The sequence below is a fragment of the Trachurus trachurus genome (genome assembly GCF_905171665.1).
Source record: "Trachurus trachurus genome assembly, chromosome: 10".
Taxonomy (NCBI): Eukaryota; Metazoa; Chordata; class Actinopteri; order Carangiformes; family Carangidae; genus Trachurus; species Trachurus trachurus.
Window position 1 is genome coordinate 1,870,299 of NC_139894.1, and position 26,800 is coordinate 1,897,098.

Genomic DNA, 26,800 nt, shown 5'->3' on the forward strand with positions numbered 1-26,800 from the left:
ACAGACACACACACACTGCTGCCTTGTTTAAAGAGAAGTGATACTTGAGCTGAATGAGTGTGTGAGAACAGATCACTCAGTGTAAAGTCCACTCAGTGAGCTGCAGGCCACCGGCATGAGCACACACACACACACACACACACACACACACACACACACACACACACACACACACACTGCAACGTCTGTTTACTTTCTCTGGAAAAGTCCATGTGCAGAGATTCGAGGAACAGCAGCGTCTCAGAGGATTTTTACACTAAAAAACCGTTGAGTCTCTCATTAGAACATTTGACCCAGGAATAAAAAATATTTAGTTCAATTTAGAAATAAACTCGTCAATAACCTCATTCACACACACACACAGTTCATTATTTAGTTAATTAGTCTCGTTAAGGTCCAGTATACGTCCTTGAGACCGGTGATAGACACAGCAGAGTGGACTCATGACTGGGTATCATCAGATAACCTGTAAGTTTAACAATAGGACGAATCGCCTTGTTGTTTACAACTACTTCCGGGTAGAAAACCAGCATTCGAACAATAGTGATGGACGAGAGTTTCGCTATATATATCTACTTTTTCATGTCACTATATCGCCGTTTAGACTAATCTGATGTTTGTAAAGTCTATAAAACCAATGATTAGACAAACATTACTATTTATGTGTGCACATTTTTGTAATTAGTCATGGTTATCAGAGATTAGCTGGGCTAACGGTTAGGCTACCTGTTTAACTTAACTATTAATTAACTCAGTGACTCAATAAACGCTCCATGAAAAAATATTTTCTCCAGCAGATATCTGAGTTCCAACATGACTGAGCTAACTGGAGTAGTTTCATGTCGTGTCCCACAACGGGAGGGTTTTAACAGCTGACGTCCTGCTGTTAGCTTAGCTACGGCCGGTAGCTTAGCAATCAAATCAAATCATTTGTAATTTTAAAAACACACACACACAAAAAAACTGTAATTTCTTTTTTTAAACCAAAATGGGGGGAAAAAAGAATAAAAACAAATCAAAATGGTCCGTTTTTTTCGGGGGGTTTTTCAATAAATATTTAGTTTTATAATGAAAATGACTTTTACCTGAATTACAACACAACAAAAGTGTTTCAGGGGGACACAAAAAAGTGACGGACCAGGCTAAAGACTAATGCTAATAGTGCATAATATGATCAATAATATACTAATCATGTGATAAATAAACCAAACCAACTCAGCTTGTTAACACGTCTGTTGTGAGTTTTGTTGTGTTCAAGTTTGACTCCTCTGGGCCACCGTAGAAATGAAAGTTTTTCGTGCATCAAAAGTCTGTTTTACTACAACGGAGTATTAGGACCACCAGTGTTGGGTAGTAACGCGTTATTAGTAACGCCGTTACGTAACGCCGTTACTTTTTTCAGTAACTAATAACGTAACGCGTTGTTTTTTTTAAATCAGTAACTCCGTTCCCGTTACCAAACGCTGCGTTACTCCGTTCCTTTCCGTTCCTTTTGGTGAGGTTTTACAGCGGCACACAACATTCCTATAACATTTCAGCGATCAATAAAGTTTCATTGAATTGAAAGAAAGACAGAGCACAGACACTAAGCACTAGTTGGTGGCCGCCCTCTAGCGTCCCGCACATAATCAAACACGCTACATGAAGAGGACTGGACAGGTCAGAGCGATTCTCTGGGCAGGGCATGACGGCGAGCTAAGGTAACTTTGCTAACGCAGCATCCGAGACCGAAGCTGTGTCTCAGTTCAGGCTGCAGCCCCTGAACTGGGACACAGCTCCAGAGTCACAGCGCGCACACACAAGCACCCACTCCACCCGAGCAGCAGCGGTTGGAGTCCGACAGACGGACTCGAATTATGACGCCTGAAACGGTAAACACAGCTGATCGCTCTGGGTAAACACAGCTGATCGATCGATAAAAAAAATACCGCTGGAGTGAATTTACTTCTGTCACTGAAAACAGTCTTAAACGTAACTCGAGATTTTTTTGCAGTTAGGTCAAGCTGCTGCTGACATCATGCAGCATGATGATGATGGTAAAATTGTACAGATAAAAACACGTGTTTCTTCATCAGCATCAGTAGGCTACAGAACTGAAATGACAGCTAGAGGGGAATTCAATCAACCTTTATTTAATGGGAGCATTGGAAAAAAAAAACTTTTAAAGTAACGAAAAAGTTACTTTCTCAGTAACGCATTACTTTTTGGTTTAAGTAACTGAGTTACTAACTGAGTTACTTTTTTATGAAGTAACTAGTAACTGTAACTAGTTACTATTTTTCAGTAACTAGCACAACACTGAGGACCACATTGATAAAAAAAAACACAGACTTTGAGAATTAAGTCGTAAATTTACGAGAATAAAGTCGTACATTTCCTACGAGAAAAAAGTCATAACATTACGAGCATAAAGTCGTAAATTTATGACTTTATTAAAGAAGTTTGCGAGCGACAGGGAAAAAAATAAAAGGTCCGGTGTGAACGCAGCTTTACTGTAAATTTTTTTACGAGATTTGATCACAGTAACCTGCTTAATAATAATCTCACTGTCAGAAATCGCTGATCTGTGCTGCATTAGAGTCAAAATCCAATTAGTATAGTGACCTGCCCCGGTTTTTAAATATTACTGCCAGGAAAATGGAAAAAAAAAAAAAATCCACTCCAGTAATTAGACCGGCCCCAGTAATTAATAATACATGTGGTGATTAGAACGTGTCCAGTGCCGTGTGATGCTGTCGCTCCGCGTGATTAGAGTTCCTGCAGTAATTGGATCATGTGTTATTAATCAGAACATGTGAAATGATCAGTGAAGAAATCTGCTGAACTGTTCACGTCTGTTGGGTGGGAGGGGGGTTGGAAATATCGCTGTGGCAACCGCAGCACATCGACCGGCCCCCTCGGTTGCCGGGTCGGGAACAGGTCAAGTGGTTTTAGAGCTTCAACAAACCACAAGATGTGACCTCTGACCCCCAACTAGCTCTGCTGACAGGCGCTCGCCTTCTTTCTCTCTCTCTATTTACAGTCGACCTCTCTCCGCCAGCACTCGCACGCAGCGCCGCACACAGCAACAGTAAGAAGAAGAAACAGCACGGTGACATCATCCCCACATCAATATCTGAACCTTAAAACTATATATAGACTTAATTTATGCTGTTTTGTAGAATGAAATCTGACTGTAAATACAAAAAAACAGACGACTTAACATCACAGATCTTATAATAAATGTATTTATTTATAAATGTAAGGCAAATTCAGAGACTGCTTCCTGAAAAACTGTCCCTGAAGGCAACGCGCATCAGCAGTTTTGCATGAATTTCCCTCTAAAACAACTCTGTGTGGTAACGTTGTGTTATTATCTCATAGCGTGGTGAATGTGCAGCTCACAACTTGTCCACCAGAGCGTTGTGGAGTTGTTGGATTGTGTATTTGATGAGTTTGATGAGGGAAACCAAGAAATCCCATAATGAGCCTCCGTAGCGTAGCTCTGAGCAGCTCACGGCTCTGCTTCGCCGTTCTAAAAATAGCTTGCACCGACAATTAAAGGTAACGAACCTACTGCTATGATGACTATAGGGATTATGGCAATGGGACAATTTGCCAAAATGTTGAACTATCCCTTTATTAAACTTCCTGCAGGAGCGGAAGCAGCATTATTTTTATTTATCCATTCATTTATCTGTCTGGCTGTTCTTCTTCTTCTTCCTGTGGTTCATGAAAACTACTTTATTATTAAATACACGTAAATAAAAAGCATCAGTCAGAAAACAGACAGTTAATATGAAGTGGCCGACTTTAAAAGCATCTTACGGACTGAGTGCATCCGATGAAATGAATTATTCACATGGAGAGAGAGAGTGTGTGTGTGTGTGTTAACATTAGTATTCACAGCACTGCACTTTGCTGAGTCAGCTTTTAATTTGCACTTGACAAAAAAAAAAAAAAAAGGTTTGTTATCGGTTCATGATTTTAGATATGAACAGATAAATATGAATGAACTGAGACAGGTGTGTGAAAATAAAACACATGTCTGTAAACAGGACTTCACAGGCTGAGAGTGATTTAATAAAATAATCAAATATCAGGTCAAATTAATGTGAATGATGTGTTTTTAAAGACAAACAAAGGGAAAACTCCAAAAAAAAGCAGCTCAAAATACATAAAAACAAACAAAAACATGAAAAGAGTCGTATAAAATCTGAACTTTATGTCATTTAATTCGTAATAATTCCTCAGCTAGGTTTAAGTTATGGCTGGAAACAGTGTTGTGAGGTCACACTGACCTTGACCTCTGACCTTTCACTTTGAACAAACAGACGACCTGAAAACAACATAAAAATAACATGGTGCCATGTGTCTCATTATCAGAAATCTACCGGACCAATCAATGATCAATACCCACAATAATATTGTAAAGTGGCAGGAAGTGACCGGCTCTTCAACTTTCATAATGTTTAATACTCAGTTTAAACTCTGCAGAGAAAAGAGACAAAAACTCACTGAAGTTTTATGTTTGTACAGATGTGTGTGTGTGTGTGTGTGTGTGTGTGTGTGTGTGTGTGTGTGTGTGTGTGTGTGTGTGTGATGTGTTCAAGTGCATCAGGAACAAGGCCGTAACCATGGAGTCAACATTGGGGGGGACCAAATTTCTCTCTTTCTATATATATACTGTATATATACTGTACTTTCTGGACTATAAACCGCTACTTTTTTCCCCACCCCGGTGTCCCAGCTCCGTAACCCGTAATCTTTTGTTTATGACGGTGAAGACACAAACACACACGCTGTAACATCGTATATGTTATGTAACGTTATCCACCGCTCCATTTATTGATTTTTAACCGGCTTCGTTGTCAACAAATGCACATGGGCGAGAGGAGCGTAACCAAAACAGTGGAAAAGCGAGCGGACTTGCACAGTTCCCCACTGTTTTTCTGTGTTAATATCTCATGTTACAATATGAAAACCTGAGGCTTATATTTAAAGGGACAACGAGGAGTTTTGGAAAAGCGAAGTGTTTTCACACTACATTTATGAGCCTCAGCACCGTGAAATTCTTTTGACGGGCGCAAGACAGACTCATGTTTTCATTCATCAAGAATTAAAGTCAGAGGTTGGAAGACGATCACATACCGTCGTAGTTCCCACCATAAACGGAGATTCAGCTGCGTTATTCTCATGACTCGTTGCGAAACCGAAAGTAAAAAAACGCTGGTCGGCTCGACCAGCATCTCCGCCACCACTAATAATAACAAAATAACCATAGAGACAAAACCATAGATTTATCTAAAATGGGCCCATTAACAAGTGGTAACGGAGATTCATCCACATTAACGTGAGACTTTTTTATAACCGAATAGAAACTCCTCGTTGTCCCTTTAAGTGCGGCCTATATATGTATTTTCTTTTCAAATTTAGCTGGTGCGGCTTATACTCAGGTGCGCTCTATAGTTCGTAAAGTACGGTAAATTCACTAACACATGGGATACTTTTTTATTTTTTATTTTTTAAACCAGCTAGCTATATATTGGGGGGGACATTTTGAGCATATCTGAATATTGGGGGGGATGTGGCCCCCCCAATGTATATAGTAATTACGGCCTTGATCAGGAATAATCACATTCTCACAGGAATTGAACCGTCATCGGTGCCTTGCTGCTGCTGCTGCTGCTGCTGCTGCTGTTAAAGCTGCTGCTGCTGCTGCTGCTGCTGCTGCTGCTGCTGCTGCTGCTGCTGCTGCTGGTTGTTAAAGCTGCTGCTGCTGCTGCTGCTGTTGCTGCTGCTGCTGCTGCTGGTTGTTAAAGCAGGCGGTGGTTTAATGAGCTCTGTCATCGTCTGAGTGTCTGAGTCTTAATGGCCTCTGGAGTGAATCCATCAGCGCTCGGTGTTTATCAGGCTCAGAGTTCAGAGGGTTTTTGGACCACAGATCTGAGACCAGTGCAGGTTAGAAGAAACATCAAACATGCAACACGTTAAATAATAAAGATGATGCAGTTTTTACACAAACAAGGAAGCAGAGTCACGTTGTTGCTTCCAAACACGAACACTCACTCGTTTTCTTCATCGCTGCTGTAAAACTTTTAATATAAATGTATTTTAAATGAACGTGGAGCCGTTGAACCGTCCCACTGCGACAATGAAACTGGAAACAAACACATTTTCAGAGAAATTGTCCTGAAATTTGGAAAAAAAATAATCAAACAGGAAGCTGATGCTGAAATTGCAACGACATATCAGGGTCACTGTAGGTATAAAAAAAAGTTTAAGTATTAGGGCCACATTGAGAAAAAACAACAACACAGACTTCGAGAATAAAGTCATACATTTACGAGAATAAAGTCGTACATTTCCTACGAGGAAAAAAAGTCATAACATTACGAGAATAAAGTCGTGAAGTTTGTGATTTTTTTTTTGTCAATGTGGCCCTAATACTCCGTCGTACAGTTGCAAGAATAATGCCACAAATTTATGTCAAAAAATGTTAACATTTATGAGAGAAATTTGCTAATTTACGTGAGAAAACTCTCAAATATATGAGAAAACTTTAAATTAAAGAAAACGATTACAAGAAAGCACATATATTTTCCGACATTTTGAAATTTATGACAAAAATTCATAAATTTATGCAGGAAAAGTATGCAAATTTAACACACAAAAAAGATATTTGCTCACATAAGGTGACAAATTTGTGAGAAAACAACTCGCGACAAAAAAAGTCAGATATTCTCCAGCTTTACAAAGTCAAAAAATTATTAGAAACACTCTAAAATGTGTGTTTTTATTTATTTAACCCAACACAAAACAGTTTACAGGAAGTTTTGTTCCCTGTCACTGTCAACTTTCCTGTGGGATTCTGGGTAGTGTAGTCATCCTGGTCAGTAGAGCTGCATGTCGGAGCCTCAGGGCAGCAGGTGTTTCTAATGGAGCGACTGCAGGTTAATGAATGACTTGGGGAGGGGGCGGAGGGGGGGTCACATGTCGCTTAATGACAGAGAGGAGACGGAGACGGACAAACACAGAGTCCACGTCTGACTTCATCCCCCAGAGGAATTCGCTGGATGTAAACGAGGGAAAGGGCGGAGGGAAAAAAGCCGACCGACCTCTGCATCGCTTCACACAGCTTATACACAGGAAACTATTATCCTATAGACGGGAAGCTGCTGCACTCACAGGATCATATGAGCAGGAAACTTATCGGTCAGTGAGATGTCGGAGCCTCCGGTCGTCTCCACCCTGCAGCTCCCACAACATCAGGCCGGCCTCACGTTTCCTTCGCACATCTGGTCCCAAAATCTTCTGTTAGAATCAAATGTGAAGCAAAATCTTCTCTGGTTTGGTCGGGACTCACTGAGCAGCTCTGTTTCTAATGTAGAGCTGCAAGAATTAATCGATTAATTGCACAATAATCGATTATTAAATTAGTAGTCAACTATTTTGATAATTGAATAATCGGTTTGAGTTGTTTTTTTTAAAGAATAAAAGTCAAAATTCTCTGATTTCAACTTCTTAAATGTGAATATTTCTGGTTTCTTTGCTCCTTTATGACAATAAACTGAGTCTCTCTTTGGTTTGTGGACAAAACAAGACATTTGAGGACGTCGTCTTGTGGTTTGGGAAACACTGATTGATATTTTTCAACATTTTTTTAACATTTTATTGACCAAACAACTAAATGATTAATCGTTTAAATAATTAATATCTTTATTTCCATCATAAAATAAGTGAACAGCAAGAAATGAATACAAAACAAAACTCAAGCAACTAAGTTTACATGAGTGAAAAGAAGTAGGAATAAGTATAAACTTTATCTCATCCTACCCCTTTAAAATTGACTAGCTATAGTACTTTCTAATTGAAATCATAACAGAAAATATAAGATAATTGTTTTTTTTCTCTTTATTCACATTCATAGTCGACAGATTAATCGATAATGAAACTAATCGTTAGTTGCAGCTCTGTTCTAATGTGTCTGAACCTGAGAGTCACACACTGAATACTGATGCTGCCGGGGCTGTGTGTGTGTGTGAGTTAGCGTGTGTGTGCTGAAAACAATCAGCAGCAGCAGCAGCAGCAGCAGCAGCAGCAGCAGCAGCAGCAGCAGCAGAGGCCGTGAGGCCGTGAGGCGTTCAGGGTCACGTAGGAAACTGCAGACTCACACTGAGACTTTGTGACATCTGACTGAAGAGTCTGATCCGCCGCCTCACAGCTGACAGAGGCTAACCGCCTGTTAGCATGCACGTCAGTCTGTCGCCATCCTGCTGCGCTGCTCCGTTACCATGGCAACTCTCCTTCTGTGTGTGTGTGTGTGTGCGTGTGTGTGAAAGAATTGACTCGACTCACACCAGATCCCATCACTCAACCATCACACACACACACACACACACACACAGATGAGGTGAGATGTCCTCCAGACTGTGAAGCGTGTCCTGGTCCTCCTCGCTGCCTCGGCTGCAGCACACACACACACACACACACACACACACACACACACACACACACACACACACACACACACACACACACACACACACACACACACACACACACACACACACACACACACACACAGAAACTGGGAAAGAAATTCATCCCTGGGTTCATCCACTCTGGGATCGACCTGATGGGGTTGAAACTTGATTTTGATTGGCCACTTCCCAGAACTTGCACCCAGCACGTGCACACGCCTAATGACGTGCACACAGCAACACACAACACACACACACAGCTCAGATAATTCCCAGATATAGAACGAATCTCCTTGTTGTTTACAACGACTTCCGGGTAGAAAACCAGCATGAGAACAATAGTGACGGACGAGAGTTTCGCTATTTATCTAATTTTTATGTCATATATCACCGTTTAGACTAATCTGATGTTTTTAAAAGTTTTTAAAAACCAATGACTGGACAAACATTATTATTTCTGTGTGCGCATTTTTGTAATTAGTCATGGTTATCAGAGATTAGCCGGGCTAACGGTTAGCTACCTGTTTAACTTTAATAACTCAGTGACTCAATAAACACTCCATGAAAAAATATTTTCTCCAGCGGATATCTGAGTTCCAACATGACTGAGCTTCATACTAATATTCAACAATTCAAATAATTTCCAATCATTTCATACAGCCTCCTTCTACATGTTTTAGCTTTACTCTTCAGATATTGTTTCATTCATCTTTTCAACATTGTTTCAACAATTTATTCAGCTCATTCAGCATCGTTTCAACAATTTATTGAGCTCATTCAGCTTCCAGCTTTCAGCATTCACCCGTATTTCCTTCAGGAAATGGATTCTCTAGTTAAAGGTAATGAACCCTTCTGCTTGAACTATCCCTTTAAAGTTAACATAGTGAGTCTATGGAGACTGACTCACTGTTGGAGACTCACTCTAGTGGTCAGGAGAGGAACTGCAGCTGTTTCAGCTCCTGGAGGTCGATGATTGATGTGAATGAACCTCATTTCACCTCCCACAAGTGGAGGGTTAATCAATTAGTAAAAAAGAAAAAGAAAGAAAGAAAATCTAGAAAAAAACAAGGCAAACAGATGAATATATTTTTTAAAAGGCTCTGAAAAGGGAGCAGGAACTTCAGCCCAGCTGAACCCAGTGAAACCAGTGAGTTCATGTGGTGTGACAGGAGGGTAGGAACCAAAACGCTGCCAGAATTTTTGTTCCTACCGTCTCTTTGTCTCGGTTCCTATTCGATGTGACAGCTGATATTGAGAGGAAGCGGCATGTGAAAATAAAAACAGAGCACTGCCAAACTGACCGGCTCACACACACACACACACACACTCTGAATGACTCTGTGTGTGCGCATGTGTGTGTGTCAGACGGTGATAATGACTCTCTGGGCTTATAGTCTCTGGGTTTGGTTCATTTCAACACACTCAGACAAACACGAGTATTGACTAAAGGCTCAAATAAACACAAATCCACTCCACATATCGACTGAAACAAGAACTCAGGCGTTATGTATACAGCTCACACACACACACACATGCACACACACACACACACACACACACACACACACACACACACACACACACACTGTCGTACTCGTAGGATGAAGTCATGGTGTTAGATGATACTGTTTGGGTTTGAACCGTAGAGAGAGAGAGACAGAGTGTGTATGTGTGTAGTGAATACCAGCAGACACAAACCCACTCAGTCTCGTCTGTGTCTGCTTCACTGTGCGTTTCACCTCTTTCCTACATTTACATTAAAGGGATAGTTCAACATTTTGGCAAATTGGCCCATTGCCATAATCCCTATAGTCATAGCAGTAGGTTTGTTACCTTTAATTGTCGGTGCAAGCTGTTTTTAGAACGGCGGAGCAGAGCCGTGAGCTGTTCAGAGCTACGCTACGGAGGCTCATGGGATTTCTTGGTTTCCCTCATCAAACTCATCAAATACACAATCCAACAACTCCACAACGCTCTGGTGGACAAGTTGTGAGCTGCACATTCACCACGCTATGAGATAATAACACAACGTTACCACACAGAGTTGTTTTAGAGGGAAATACAGAGACTGTTTGATGAAAAACTGTCCATGAATTTCCCTCTAAAACAACTCTGTCTGGTAACGTTGTGTTATTATCTCATAGCGTATTATCTATGAGATAATAACACAGCGTTACCATTTGATGAGTTTGATGAGGGAAACCAAGAAATCCCATGAGCCTCCGTAGCGTAGCTCTGAGCAGCTCGCGGCTCTGCTCCGCCATTCTAAAAATAGCTTGCACCGACAATTGAAGGTAACGAACCTACTGCTATGACTATAATGGGCCAATTTGCCAAAATGTTGAACTATCCCTTTAACGTGTCACATTTACCCATAAGGCCGTTCTTCCTCTGACTTCATCGTCCAGTGTGACCACAGCTTCAGGTGCATTAGCTGTGATAAATGTTTACAGATCAGTTATTAAAACAATGTTTGCGTTGCCAGGTCGTGGAAAAATCCTCCTCTTCCTCCTCGAACATTCAGTCGTTAACTCATTAGTTCATCAGACTGAGGAATCCATTCACAGCTGCAGACTTAATGGACTGTAAAACCTTTTTATTAATGATTTATTAACATTGATTGATGGCAGCTCTCTGATTAATGTTTACTAATGGCTCATTGGAGGCTGAGAAATATAAGAAACTGTATTAAAATTAATTAATACTAACATTTACAACCGGAGAACTGACGGTTTAATAGACGGAGAGATTATTAGAAGAGATTTTATATTAGAAGAGCATTAGTTTTAAAGGTCTCGTGTAGGATAAAGGTTGTTTTATTATATATATTATGTGATAATAAAGCAGCTCTAGGTTCTATATTAATACTGTGAAAGTATCAAAGCCTCAGTCCACAGAGAAATGCACACAGCCTGTATTCAGAAACTGAGCCTTAAAACCAGCCGTCAGGACTTCCTGTCACTTTGTGATGTCACAACAAAGCCCCGCCCCCTCACCATCCAACAAGTTACAGAATTTAGTTTCTCTGAGTGTTTTATTCTGAAATCTGCTCTATTTTTATTGGATCGCTTTAGAAAACAGTCAACCAATCAGAAGAGAGGCTCGAAACCTCCTCCTCTGTTCTGATTGGCCGACACCGACCTGTTGTTTCTAGAGCTCCAGAGAGAAGATGTAAAACTCCACAGAGATGGTTTTCATGTCTTCTTTATAACTTTAGAATAAAACACAGAAAAAGAAGAAGAAGAAGGAGAACATATGGATCTTTATGTTTTATATTCAGACGAGCAGCGACTCAGTTCAGTTAATAAATGTTCTACATTAATTAGTCTGCAGCTTAAATTGCAATCATCAGTTTCTAAATTGAAGCTGGTCCAGATGTCCTGCAGCTGTTTCCCATCAGATCGGCCCACGGAGACGTGTCGGCTGGAGGAGGAGGAGGAGGAGGAGGAGGAGGAGGAGGAGGGTTTTCTACAACTTGGCAACACAGAACTTTTTCTTATTAACAGCTTATAACTGATTTGCAAAAAAAAAAAAAGAAAAAGCAAATGCTGTAGCAATAAATCTACTGATTGCAGCTTTTTCCTCTCGTAGTCCGTCCTTGTCCGTCAGCCTGCGATGACCTTTTCACCTCGTTACCTGAGCTCTGGTGCAGAAATCAACTCAAAACTCATGAGTTCTCTTGAGTTTTTCGACAAAACAAAGCAAAGTTGTCGTTTGTGTTGACGTTTTCCTGGCAGCTGCGTTTCCATACGGCGTTTCCATTATCTTATACTGTACTATATCGAAATAACATTTTCCAGCAGCATCTGTTTAACCGACACCTGTCTGCATGCTCGCTCGGTGGAAACCTGCATTTTCCATTTTAGAGAAGAAAACAGTTTCAGAGTTTCATGACAGACACACCTGGCTGCTTCCAGGACCTTCCTCCATCTGCACGCCGTCTTTGTGTGATGGAGAGGAGAAAAACAGAAACTGCTTTTTGTTTCTGTCGTTTCATTCAGCCGCCTTTTCTTTTTCTTTTTCTTTTTCTTTTTCTTTTTATTCTTTATTCTTTTTTTTTGTTTTGTTTTTGGCCCGACGTGTTAATGCTCCTAACAGCTTTCTGCTCCTTTCCTTCTGAATGATGTTTGCTGTGTTTTTGTTTTTGTTCGTCCAGGCCGTCCTCGTCTCTCTCTGTGTTTCTCTCTCTCTGTTTCTCTGTCTTTTTGCTCCAGTCTGGCTCGAATGCTAATGTCCCCTCCAGCTCTGATCTCTGTGAATTAATGGAGGCAAAGACGGAAGAATAGCACTTTGTTTCTGTGCTGATCCGACCGCTCACCCCCCCCGTTTTCCATCACTGGAGTGGAGAAGGCCGTTTCCAGCTCCAGCCAGCAGCATCGCGCTCGGAGCTGGCAGATATTATTTAGCTGTTTCTTTCTACAGAGCTGGTAGATAAGACGCAGGATCTTGGCACCGGGTTGTTTTTACAGAAGGTTAACCAAGGACGGACGAGAGAGCGAGAGAGGGAGAGAGGAGTGAGTCTTCTTCGCACATTATAAATCAGTACGAGGAGCAGAGGAGGATTGTGGGAGTCCTGTGAAAAATGAAAAATCACAGGCTGAGAGGTGTGTGAACGTTCAGAGACGAGAGTTTTTAATTCACACAAACAAAAACTCTCTCTTTATCAGTAGAGGATGATGAGAGAGGGAAACATCGATCACACACCTGTCACTCTAAGAGGCCACGCCCACATTTCTCCATCAATAAACAGTGATCGATAGCAGCTCACTGATTAATGTTTATTAATGGCTCATTAGAGACTGAGAGATTCAAGAAACTTTATTAAAATCATTTAGAACAAGAGAACTAACGGTTTTATAGAGATTTTATAAACAACAACGTTAGTTTTAAAGGTCCCATATGGTATAAAAGTTATTATATATTATATTGTTTGGCTAACAAGTTTTGTAATGACAGCTTAGTGCAAACAGCAAGAGCAAAACCCAAAGCGAACTGTAAGCAAAATTATATTTATCAAAATAATTAAGGACCAATATATTTGGTTATACATTTTGCCTTTAAAATTATACTTTTTCTTTGCTTCAGTGAGTTTTTTCTCTCTTAAATGAAGTTTTATCCTTTCTCAAGCTCTTATATTTGTTTGACATTGAAGAGATTTTATTTGGAGTATAAAGGTAGATGTTTGTGTTAAAGCTCCATACAGTATAAAGGTAGATGTTTGTATTAAAGCTCCATACAGTATAAAGGTAGATGTTTGTGTTAAAGCTCCATACAGTATAAAGGTAGATGTCCATGTGTAGTGTGATTATAAAGCAGCTCTAGGTTCTATATTAAAGCAGAAGTGAGTGATATATTTGTGTTAATATAAGTCTTAAATAGTTATATCTTCCGACAGTAATCACTTCTATAGAGTGTTTGGACTGAAACACGGGTCTCTCAGTCCCTCTGCTCTGCTCTGAGCCGAAGAGAAAACATTTATCGTATCCTACAGTTTTTATCCAATGAGGAGAGAGAACGGCATGCAGGGCTGTGTGTGCAGCCAAGGAACGCCGTGAATGTGGTGACGTAGCGACGAGGACTGTTATGGTGCGTTCAAGGAAACTCGTATTTTTCCGACCGTGAAGTGGTACCAGTTCGATCTGGTACGAGTTCACCGGTCAGAAGTTACGAGTGGCCGTTATAGTGACTTTCACCGGTAAAACAGGTCGGAAAAACACGAGTGGGTTGCCTGGAACGCTACAAAGTCGTAAGTTGTGACTTGAAGCTGTAATTTACGATTTCAAAAGCCTGCCTGGAACGCAGCATTAGCGAAAACGACCGGATCACTCACTTCTGCTTTAATACTGTGAAAGTATCAAAGCCTCAGTCCACAGAGAAATGCACACAGCCTGTATTCAGAAATACAGCCGTCAGGACTTCCTGTCACTTTGTGATGTCACCACTAAGCAGTCATCCAAAGCCCCGCCCCCTCACGCATCACACACCTGTCACACAAACAGGACCACGTCTCCACAGTTCTCCATCAATAACCAGTTGTCGTGAAGAATAAATCAGCTCTAGCTTTGTTTTGATCTAACACTTTTTACGTCTTTTTCATTATTCAAGACAGATGACGAAGTCCAGACCGTAGAATCAGCGACGCGCTACAAAAGCAATCGGTCCGATTTGCATAATCTCTCTCCACAGACAACGAGCAACAGGAATGTTTTTGGTTTCAGGTTGTTGTTTTTGTTTTTTGGGGGTTTGAAAATGACCAAACGCACCTTTCTAGTCGTGTCGGTTTCATCAGTCAGTGAAACAGCAGCTGCTTCTCATTCACTGTATCTCTCAGCTCCTATTTAGACCGGTGGAATGAGATGGACCAGATCCCAGTTTTTATCCCACTTCAAACACACACACACACACACACACACACACACACACACACACACACACACACACACACACACACACACACACACACACACACACACACACACAGAGAGGCGACGGTGGAAGTCGGTTGATGTCATCATGTTGAAGCTGCGGCCTTGACTCGCTAAATGTGTTCACGGTTCTCACATACCTGCTTTCTCTTTGTGTGTGTGTGTGTGTGTGTGTGTGTGTGTGTGTGTGTGTGTGTGTGTGTGTGTGTGTGTGTGTGTGTGTGTGTGTGTGTGTGTGTGTGTGTGTGTGTGTGTGTGTGAAGGGAGGTCGGGTGGGATAATTAACTTCCTTTGCCACGACCAGTTTGGCAATTACAAGTTGTCACCTGCTTACACTCACACACAGACACACACAGTCCAGCTGTTGCTTCAGTGTATTTGATCTAAAAGACGAGAAAACATGAATGAAAAGCAGGTTTGAAACTGTTGAATTACACACAAATACACACACCACACACAAATACACACACACACCAGTGTCAGTTTCACATCATCAGTCCATCCACCGTCCTAATCTACAAACATCTGGATGTTCCCTGCAGTCTGGGGGTGATGTGATGAATGAGATAAAAGATAAAGTTTCCCAGCGGACCGAACTAAAAGCTTAAAAAAGACGTTTCCACCGCCGTCGTTCCCTTCAGATCTTGCAGATACGATACGGCCGCTCGCTCGCTCGCTCGTCTCGGCTCCAAACATCTGTTACGCTCGTATATTTAAGATCTTTTCCTGCTGTCGGGCCTCGTTAGCCCGGCGTCCGCTGCTGTACAATATAACTTTTGGCCGCTCGGACGAGAACCGAGGAGCTCAGAGAGGTCGAGCGGCTCTGCCAGATTTCCACAAACACTCTGTGGTGTAATGAGACCAACGCTGCTGCTGCTGCTGCTGATAGAGCGTCACGCTTCACACCGGAGAAACCAACACACACACACACCACAGGAAACGCATGAGAGCCAACGCTACGCTACACGCTAAGAAAAACCACCGAACAACGTCCTCGTAACCTTAAAGCAGAAGTAAGCAATATTTTTGTGTTAATATAAGTCTTAAATAGTTGTATCTTCCGACAGCAATCACTTACATAGAGTGTTTGGACCGAAACACGGGTCTGTCAGTCACTCTGCTCTGCTCTGAGCCCAGGAGAAAACTTTTCTCGTATCCTACAGTTTTTATCCAATGAGGAGAGAGAACGGCATGCAGGGCTGTGTGTGCAGCCAAGGGATGCGCCTGAATGTGGCGACGTAGCGACGAGAACTGTTATGGTGCGTTCAAGGCAACCCGTAACTCGTGTTTTTCCGACCTGTGAAGTCGTACCAGTTCGATCTGGTACGAGTTCACGGGTCAGAAGTTACGAGTGGCCGTTATAGTGACTTTCACAGGTAAAACAGGTCGGAGAAACACGAGTGGGTTGCCTGGAACGCTACAAAGTCGTAAGTTGTGACTTGAAGCTGTAATTTACGGTTTCAAAAAGCCTGCCTGGAACGCAGCATTAGCCAAAACGACCGGATCGCTTACTTCTGCTTTAACGACACCGTAACGACGTCTGTGTGACAGTTACAGTCGTTCTCGTCGGGTCAAAGTAAACGAGCGGTGACGATCGGCTCGTTAGAGAAGTTATTATAAAGTATTATAATAAATATTTTGAGCTTTTTATGTGAAAGTTTAATCAGAATAACGCTTCGTCGTGTTCGGAAACTTTTCTGTCAATCATCATATTTGTAGTTTTGTAGTTCAGAGACACACAAAGAGACACAACACAACTCATTTAGTGTCTTTTTGTGTTTGTCAAGTGCCATTTTGTGGTCATTAAATGTCTCACTGTAGTTTTGAGGCTCTTTTTTGTTCTTTTGTGACAATTTGTTGTTGTTTTGTGTTTGTTTTTGTCTCTTTGTTGTTGTTTTATGACCATTTGTTGCTGTTTTCGGTCTCTTTGTTGTTGTTTTGTGGCAATTTGTCGTTGTTTTTATGTTTCTTTATTGATGTTTTGCGTCTTTGTTGTTTTTTTTTATCAACTTTTTCAACATTGATAGTTTAGATTGTTCCATGTCTCAGTATCTCCTTAGCAACGTCCTCATAACCCATTGACAACACCCTAGCAACCACTTAGCAACACCTCAGTGAAGACACCCAGTGCCACACACGTGACTTTAATTAATTCTACAAACAAAATGTTTCTCATGTTTTTCCCTAATTTAGAAAAGACATATCTTCTCTAATTGATTACCTACATTTCTTCTTATTATTATTAGTAGCTATTATTATATTTTTGTCCCTTTAAAGCCTCCGTACGCTGCTTCATCGGCTCTGACTCAGTCGTCATTTGTTCTATTTGAACCCTTTTTTATGTCTCTCTCTCTGGTTGTGTTGATAGTAATGACCTGGTGTAACACCGTCACCGTCACCGTCGCTGACCGTCGACTCAGCAGATTTTTTCATTTCCTGCTCTTGTCTTCGTCGCTCCGACTCAGCAGGTAAAAAAAATCCCACGGCGCTGTTTTCCTGTCGGTTTTGTCGGGTCGACGTCCTGTTGTTATTCCCACTGGTGACACATATACAGTGTGTGTGTGTGTGTGTGTGTGTGTGAGAGTTAATATTTAGTGTGAATGTGATCTTTTCAGACTCTCCTGGGCTGAATCAGCTCGTTAATAACTTTGTTAATAACTCGTTAAATCCTGTATTAGTCACTGTAACGACTGTTGAAGTGACAGGAACAGAAACATGGATTCATTCATTAATCTCTCTGTCTGTCTCTGATTAAACGCCATCTGCCTTTTCTTTTTTTTCTTCTTCTTTTTGGAGGGAGGGAGGAGGGGTCTGAGTGTTGGGAGACCCCCTCGTTAGGGACCTCGTTAGGGACTTGGTTGTTGGAAAGTGCCAGACCAATCTGTCCATGAAGCTGAAGCTCAGCCATGTGAACAGGAGCTTCCAGCTTCTCTGCAACACACACACACACATGCACATTTTCACTTTTGGGGACATTACATAGACTCACATTCATTTCCTGGAGAACTTCCCCCGACAATAACCACTGACCCAAAAATAAACTTTTTTCCGAACCGGGGACTGGACTCGGCTCTTGTCCCCACTTGGACAAAATGTCCCCAATTAACTGGCTGTCAGGGAGACGCTCGGTCCCAATATGGACACATTTTTCCAAAAACCTCCTATTTTTTCCCACTTTCTCTCACTCTCTGGCCGTCTAAATTTCCATTTTCACACACACACACACACGCAGAGGCCGGATTAAAGCGACAGGAAGAAAACTGTGATCAAACTGGAAATGAAAAAGCTATTAAAGAAGTGATTCATTTCAGTTGTCGTGGTTTCAGATGTTACTTTAGTTCATTTGTCCTGTTTTACTCATAGTTATAGTTTTTAAAACAGTTCCCTGAGCTGTTTCCTGTTTCAGAGTTCAAAAGCGAGTGGAAGTGTCTGTGGTGAGTTCACATGTCTGTAATTAGAGTGGGACAGTTGAGTGTTTGCTGCTGCATTTGTAGTTGTTTTTATTCTTTGAAACAGTTCAAATCTCAATGTCACAGTCTGTGCTTACGTTTTATTTTGAAAATCTGATTGAAAGGAAACAACGTGTCACAGAAACAACAGGTTTAAAGGGATAGTTCAGCATTTTAGCAAATTGGTCCATTGCCATAATCCCTACAGTCATAGCAGTAGGTTCGTTACCTTTAATTGTCGGTGCAAGCTATTTTTAGAACGGCGGAGCAGAGCCGTGAGCTGCTCAGAGCTACGCTATGGAGGCTCATTATGGGATTTCTTGGTTTCCCTCATCATCAAACTCATCAAATACACAATCCAACAACTCCACAACGCTCTGGTGGACAAGTTGTGACCTGCACATTCACCACGCTATGAGATAATAACACAACGTTACCACACAGAGTTGTTTTAGAGGGAAATACAGAGACTGATGATGAAAAACTGTCCCTGAAGGCAATGTGCATCAATCAGCTGTTTTGCATGAATTTCCCTCTAAAACAACTCTGTGTGGTAACGTTGTGTTATTATCTCATAGCTTGGTGAATGTGCAGGTCACAACTTGTCCACCAGAGCGTTGTGGAGTTGTTGGATTGTGTATTTGATGAGTTTGATGAGGGAAACCAAGAAATCCCATAAAGGTAACGAACCTACTGCTATGACTATAGGGATTATGGCAATGGGCCAATTTGCCAGAATGTTGAACTATCCCTTTAAGAAACCAGAGATCAGTGAATTAACTGATCAGTAGAATAGAAACCCTTTGATCAATGCCAGACAGGTGATCGATGTTTATTGATCAGTGAGGATCAACAGGACTCCTCCTTTCTGTGTGTGTGTGTGTGTGTGTGTGTTCATACTGGATAATCTTATTACCTGGTGGTCTCCGCCCTGTGACTGGTAATTATACTAACACACACACACACACACACACACTCTTACTCTCTCTCACACACACGCATTACTACAGTATGACTCAACCTGACCGCCCCCTCAACTCTGCCTTGTGTGTGTGTGGTATTACAATGCAGGATTACAGTGTATTAGTGCTGCTGTTCATCCATAGATTCAGCTATCAGCTATTGATCTGTGTGTGTGTGTGTGTGTGTGTGTGTGTGTGTGTGTGTGTGTGTGTGTGTGTGTGTGTGTGTGTGTGTGTGTGTGTGTGTGTGTGTTACTGCTGCAGGGATTTGACGAGACACAAAGCAGGTCTCTATGATGTCAAAGGTTTTAGGGTTAATATAGGACATGTACACACACACGCACTTTGTTAATCAAATTTAACTCCAAACACAATCAGTGTGTTGTTTCGTGGCGGTCTGTAGCTGCTGCCGCCCCCTACAGGTCACACACTGCAAAAACTCAAACATCTTACCAAGACTATTTGTCTCATTTCTAGTCAAAATAAATCTCATTATACTTAAAATAACACTAATTACATTAAAAAGCAGCTTGTTTTAGACACTTTTTCCTCCTTTCAAGCAGATTTTCAATCCCATAGTGGAGCAAGTTTTTCTTCCTTATTACAAGCACAAAAAAACTTGCTTTACCTGGCAGATTTTTCTACATATTGCAAGTGAAAATGATCTAAAAACAAGTACATTTTTAGGTGATGAGTGTTATTTTAAGAGGAAAGAGATGAGTTTTGACTAGAAATGAGACATTTTGACAAGAAAAAGGACAAATAAACTTGGAAATATGTTGAGTTTTTGCAGTGCACAGGTCGCTACTACAACAACAACAACACCAACACTCGCCTCCGTCTCTGAGGGAGAGACGATCATTTACAAAACATTACTCCCCCCACCATACAGATGTGCACAGGTGTGTATGTAGCCTACAGATGTGGACAGATGTGGACAGTGGCTGGGAGTTTTTCCTCCTCCAGTCTGTTAAACACTGAACTCTGCTGCTTGTGCAGAGTGACTGCTGCTGCAGGAAGGAGATTATTTCATTAGAGCAGATAAATAACTGGGCAGGAGCATCATTAAAAACTCATCAGCTCTGTGTGTGTGTGTGTGTGTGTGTATGTGTGTGTGTGTGCGCTGTAATGCACTTTCACTTATCAGCCAAACAGATGTGACTATTGTGCTCCATTAATGAGGGTTTTCGGGGGAATAATTACAGCACAATGTGTGTGTGTGTGTGTGTGTGTATGTGTGTTTGTGTGTTTTACTTTTCCATCTATTAAAGTTGAGCGGAGACAAGGAGCAGCTTCACTCTTTAACCATCCAGGAAACAGAAAAAAAAAAAAAACATGAACTATCTCAACACTGTAATGTTCAAGATTCACTCATGGAAACGCCTGGAATACAGATTCACACTCATGGAAAACACTTTTACACCTGGAAAAGTTGGAAAAATGATCACAACATTCTCCTGTTTTTGGGTAAAAGTCAGTTCAAGATCACACTGACAGTATTTTTTTGAACAGGCTCAAGACTACGGTGGCCCTGAGGGGTCAACACACGCTGCAGTGGCTCGTTAGCTTCTTTAGCCTGTTGCTACAGGTTTAAAGTTTGTGATTGACCGGTTGAACGATGATAAATGTGAAGCCGTGTAACAGTTTAACTGGTGCTCATGTTATCTGGGTCACTTCCTGTGCTGCTCACCAAAATAAAACCACACATTATTAGCAAAACTTGTTAAAAAATGCACATGCATGTCGTTTTTTGGTGCCTTTAATTGATAGCACAGTTGAGAGAGAGACAGGAAATAAGAGGCAGAGAGGGGGGGGGGGGGGGGGGGTGACATGCAGGAAAGGGCTGTCCGATGCGGGATTCGAACCACCTGCAGTGAGGACTATAGCCTCAACGTGGGGCAGCAGCTCTACCAAGTGAGCTAAACGCCGCCCCAATCAGTGTCTGTTTTTAATATTGTTTTAATCAAAAGGCATTTCTTTTTTTTTTTATCAGCAGGCTACTTAAAGGGATAGTTCACCCAAAATACAAATTTCACTCATTATCTACTCACCCTCATGTCGACTAAGGGCTGGAAGAATTTTCAGAGTCCTCCGTTCCTTATCTGAGTTACAGCGGGGCTCCGTGCAGCACTGCATGTCCATGTGACGGTTGTAAATGGTGCTCACTTTTCTTCGTCCAAAAAGACACACCAAAAAACATCCAAATACCTCCATAGTGCTCGTATGTAATGTCCCTCTTGTATTGAAGCCCCGACATGAGAAATTGTTCCGCCGGTCAGTGCAAATCACGCGAGATTTGCACTGACACAGGAAGAGCAGTGAACTGAGACCCTGGGAGCTTCCGCTACAAAACAAGCTTAAAATATAGACTTATTTAACTTTTTTCGGAACAATTTCTCATGTCGGGGCTTCAATATAAGAGGGACATTACAGTCAAGCACTATGGAGGTATTTGGATGTTTTCTGGTGTGTCTTTTTGGACGAAGAAAAGCGAGCTCCTTTCGCAATCGTCACATGGACATGCAGTGCTGCACGGAGCCCCGCTGTAACTCAGAGAAGCCACGGAGGACTCTGAAACTTCTCCCAGCCCTTAGTCCACATGAGGGTGAGTAGATAACGAGTGAAATTTCAATTTTGGGTGAACTATCCCTTTAATGATTATTTGCTTCTTTTTTTCATTCTTAATCTAACACACTTTGTAAACGTTTTTACATAAGTAGTAGTAATAGTAGTTGTAGTTGTAGTATCATATCATATCAACTTGTTGTCCAAAAACATGGATTAATCCCCTGTTGAGCTGCTGCATCAAATAATATGAAAATCAAGAGGAAGGAAAGGAGTTTCAAAATAAAAGCCCAGTTCTCTGTTTAGTCAAACTACTGTAAATGTATTTGAGAGTTCACAGTTTATGAGGTCAAATAATAAACTGTGTCTCCGTGGCGGTTTGTTGTTGGACGGACGTCGTGTGTGTGTCTCCCTCGGTGGACGGTTGCCGGGGTGAAGTGAGCAGAGATGCTGCGTGTCTCTCAGGGATTAGTGCAGATTTACCTCCACACAGCGTTAAACGCGCCGAGGGATGATGGAGGGATGATGGACGGCAGGCGAAGGATTTAGATTTTTATTTTCATGTTTTCACTCAGATTATGTTTTTTTTTTTTTTACCTGTTAATGACGACAAGCTGCTTCGCTTCGAGTCTTCGCTGTAAAATCCCCCGAGTCGCATCATTATCATCATCATCATCATCATCATCAGCTGCTGCATCTCAGAGAAACATCGTTGATGTGATGTAGAGCTGAGGTCAGTGATGTCACAGTGATGACAACACGTAGCAACAGTAACCAACGTGTTCTGATTTCAAGAACTACTTTGAATGTATTAAAAGAATTGATAATAAAAAATGTATACACGCTGTTAATTCTCATTCATTTCATAATTGAAGAAATATTTGGAGAAATGTAATATGTCCTGCCCTTTTCTTCCTTCTTTTTTATTTAATTTCATTTATTTTATTATGTTTATGTTACTTAATGTTAATGACTTACGCACTTCATCCACTTTATGTCTCATACTGTATTTGTTTATTTATTTTCTTGATGCCAGACTTTTAGTATTGTCCATGGTCAATGTTCTGACTGTGATTGGAACGTTTAAATAAAGTTTTGAAAAAAAAGAAAAAGAAAAAAGTAACCAACGTGTTCAGAGACCAGGTTTATCTGTAGTGGTTTATCTCTGTTCAGGTCTTTGCTCTGACACCTCTCTGACCTCCTTGTCTCCTTGTCTCCTTATCTCCTCGTGTCCTTGTCCTTGATGACTCCTCTCTGACCTCCTTGTCTCCTTGTCTCCTCGTGTCCTCCTCCCTAGGAGATGTGGTGGACATCTACCAGAGGGAGTTCCTGGCGCTGAGGGAGCGGCTCCACTCGGCCGAGCAGGAAAACCTGCGTCGCTCCAAGGAGCTGAACCTGGTCCTGGAGGAAATCAAACGGGCGATCGCCGAGAAGCAGGCGCTCAGAGACATCAACCGCACCTGGAGCAGCCTCTCAGGTCCGTCCTCCTCCTCCTCCTCCTTCTCCTCCTCCTCCTCCTTCTCCTCCTCCTCCATCCACCTGTCCTCCTTCTGTCCTGGGTTGGTCCAGGTCACCAGTCTCAGTCTAATCTGGTCTAACCCGGTCTAACTCAAGGGGGGAGTTGTGGGTTCTCCAAGTGAAGACCACTTCCGCGTTCAAAAAGCTGCAGTACCCTGGCGACCTCTAACGGCGTGTTCACACCGGGCGCGAGGCGAATTTTTCGCGCGACCAGATTACATACAAAGTCAATGTACAGACGCGAATGGACGCGAATTTGTGCCGGCGGCGTGAATGAAGCGAGTTCAAAATATTGAACTCAAGCGAAATATTCGCACGAATGCCATGAGGCAAGGCAAGGCAATTTTATTTGTATAGCCCGTTTTTACCACCAGTTTGTCTCAAAGGGCTTCACATGGCATCGTAACAACATCCTCTGTCCTTAGACCCTCACATCGATTGAGGAAAAACTCCATGGAAAACCCTTTTAACAGGGGAAAATCGGAGAAACCTCAGGGTGAGCAACAGAGGAGGGATCCCTCACCCAGGACGGACAGATGTGCAGTAGATGTTGTTACAGACAAGAAAACAGTTTATAGTTTATGTCACAGAATGTGTGAAATATGGAAATGGGAGCAACTCCAACTGAGCCCCATGTTAAAATAGCCGACTTTACATCTTAAAAAAACATATTCACAGCCTGGTACATTTTATTTTTTTGGTCTCAACCGATAGTTTCTACCCCCGCACACACTCTGAGGGGGGTGAATTTTTTTTTTTAACTCTACCGTTTCAAGCCAGACTATAATATCAGTAACATGTCTAGTCTGGCAACGACCGGTAGACCTCGGCTCAATCCAGGGGGCGGGATGAAGGCTGTCTTTCAAACTGCCTCTGCACCAATAGGGTAGCGCTACGACCAATCAGAGCAAAGAGCAGGATGACGTTAGCCTGACGAGCCAATTAAAATGTATGTCGTCATGGCGTTAAGCCGCCCAACGACTCTCTAAACAGATAGAGCGCTGTGATTGGTCAACACAAACGGTGTTCGAGACTCAAATTCTCGCCAATTAGGGCGCTGAAACGTCCGTGGACAGCTGCTTCGAGGCCAGTGGGCGGGTTCTCGGCCAGCCAATCCAACATGGCGCTGTTCAGGCCGCCATATTGGAGTCACAAAAACGACTCCCCAAAACCAATGGGTGACGTCACGGACGCTATGGCCATTCTTTTTACAGTCTATGGTCTACCTGGTCTAATCCGGTCTAAACTGGTCTAATCCGGTCTAACCTGATCTAACCTGGTCTAATCCGGTCTAACCTGGTCTAACCTGGTCTAACCCGGTCTAACTCTGTGTTTCCAGAGGAGACGAGGCTGAAGCTGTGGAACGTGAGCAGCAGTAAGAACGTGCTGCAGCTTCCCTCCATCTTCCACCACCTCTGGTCTAACCCAGTCTAACCTGGTCTAACCCGGTCTAACTCGGTCTAACCCGGTCTAACCCGGTCTAACTCGGTCTAACCTGGTCTAACTCAGTCTAACCCGGTCTAACCTGGTCTAACCTGGTCTAACCTGGTCTAACCCGGTCTAACTCGGTCTAACCTGGTCTAACTCAGTCTAACCCGGTCTAACCTGGTCTAACCTGGTCTAACCTGGTCTAACCCGGTCTAAACTGGTCTAACTCAGTCTAATCCGGTCTAACCTGGTCTAACCTGGTCTAACCTGGTCTAACCCGGTCTAACCCGGTCTAACTCTGTGTTTCCAGAGGAGACGAGGCTGAAGCTGTGGAACGTGAGCAGCAGTAAGAACGTGCTGCAGCTTCACCACCTCTGGTCTAACCTGGTCTAACCCAGTCTAACCTGGTCTAACTCAGTCTAACCCGGTCTAACCTGGTCTAACCTGGTCTAACCTGGTCTAAGCCGGTCTAAACTGGTCTAACTCAGTCTAACTCTGTGTTTCCAGAGGAGACGAGGCTGAAGCTGTGGAACGTGAGCAGCAGTAAGAACGTGCTGCAGCTTCACCACCTCTGGTCTAACCTGGTCTAACCCAGTCTAACCTGGTCTAACCCGGTCTAACTCGGTCTAACCTGGTCTAACTCAGTCTAATCCGGTCTAACCTGGTCTAACTCTGTGTTTCCAGAGGAGACGAGGCTGAAGCTGTGGAACGTGAGCAGCAGTAAGAACGTGCTGCAGCTTCCCTCCATCTTCCACCACCTGCCTCACCTGCTGAACCGCGAGGACAGTCTGCAGCCGGCCGTGCACCTGGGACAGGGACGGACCGGAGGTGAGACGCTACAGGCTGCATCAGCTGCATCAGCCTGCATCACATCAACCTGCACACACACACACACACACACACACACACACACACACAGACTGACTGACTGACGCCTCAGGGCTCCTGTCTGAACCAGCAGCCCAGGCACGGTGCACCTTCCCTGGGGTAACAGCTCACCGAGGCCCCCTGATACACCCAACGTCCCTGGAGAGAAACACAAACAGCTCTCACTGTGTGTGTGTGTGTGTGTGTGTGTGTGTGTGTGTGTGTGTGTGTGTGTGTGTGTGTGTGTGTGTGTGTGTCAGGTTGATTTACATTCAAAACATTTTTTTCTGTCATGAATCATTTTCTGACCAATATGAGAAAAAAACAACTTTAAAAACAAACAAAACCATGTTTTATAAATGCTTCTCTCTGGTTCACAGACAGATACAAAACTTTACTCACAAACTGATGAAAATACATTACAAAACAAAGAAATACAACTATTAGTCCTTGGGCCAGACCAGATACCGGTATCACTTGAGTGGGCAAAACCTTACCTATACTAAATTGTTTTTAGGGTCAATATAAGTAAATTAAAATATGATAGCCTTTTCATAGGAGCAGCTTTTTATATATATTTTTGCATTTTGTTGTTTTCCCATATAGGCAGATTGTCATTAATTCCAAAACAACACAGACGGCCAATAACACATTAAAAGTCATTTAACACTCTTTTTGGACATCACACATCATAGTTTTTTCATGGTCCTTTGAGCCGGAGCAAACACCCATGCTGGAAAATGGACTCATGACCTGTTCAGCAACATGATGGGAGAGAGCAAGGAGAAAGGCCACAGTGGGAGAGAATGCCTCCAAGATATCTACAGACTTAACTTTATGGCAGCAGGCCTCCCCAACAACCACAGGCCAGAGCAGCACCAGTATCACAGCCTCCTGAATCTGTCCTACTGAGGCTGGAAGTGGCACAACTAAGGCTGTCTTTACACTGCACGGTTCAAGTGGCCCAATTCCGATTTTTTTCCTCTCAAGTGGCTCAGATCGGATCTGTAACATGAACGTGTAAATGATGTTTCATTTTCATGGTGTCAGAGCGTCTGTTTTTGTCAAGTCTATGCAGATCGATACGAGGGCAAGCGAGGGAGTGGTAAAACAGAGAGCGCGCG

At 42.4% G+C, this 26,800-nt stretch overlaps 1 protein-coding gene across 1 annotated transcript in view; it reads left to right on the top strand.

The window, feature by feature from the left end:
- The window catches only part of mgat4b (alpha-1,3-mannosyl-glycoprotein 4-beta-N-acetylglucosaminyltransferase B), a gene marked incomplete at both ends in the record, with an annotated part of 131,895 nt that overhangs the window by 36,889 nt on the left and 68,206 nt on the right, over nt 1–26,800 (top strand). The window contains 2 exons of the mRNA XM_083981080.1: nt 23,161–23,340; nt 25,494–25,637. Of these exons, the coding sequence (XP_083837206.1) occupies nt 23,161–23,340; nt 25,494–25,637 (324 nt within the window). The remainder of the gene's footprint in view (nt 1–23,160; nt 23,341–25,493; nt 25,638–26,800) is intronic.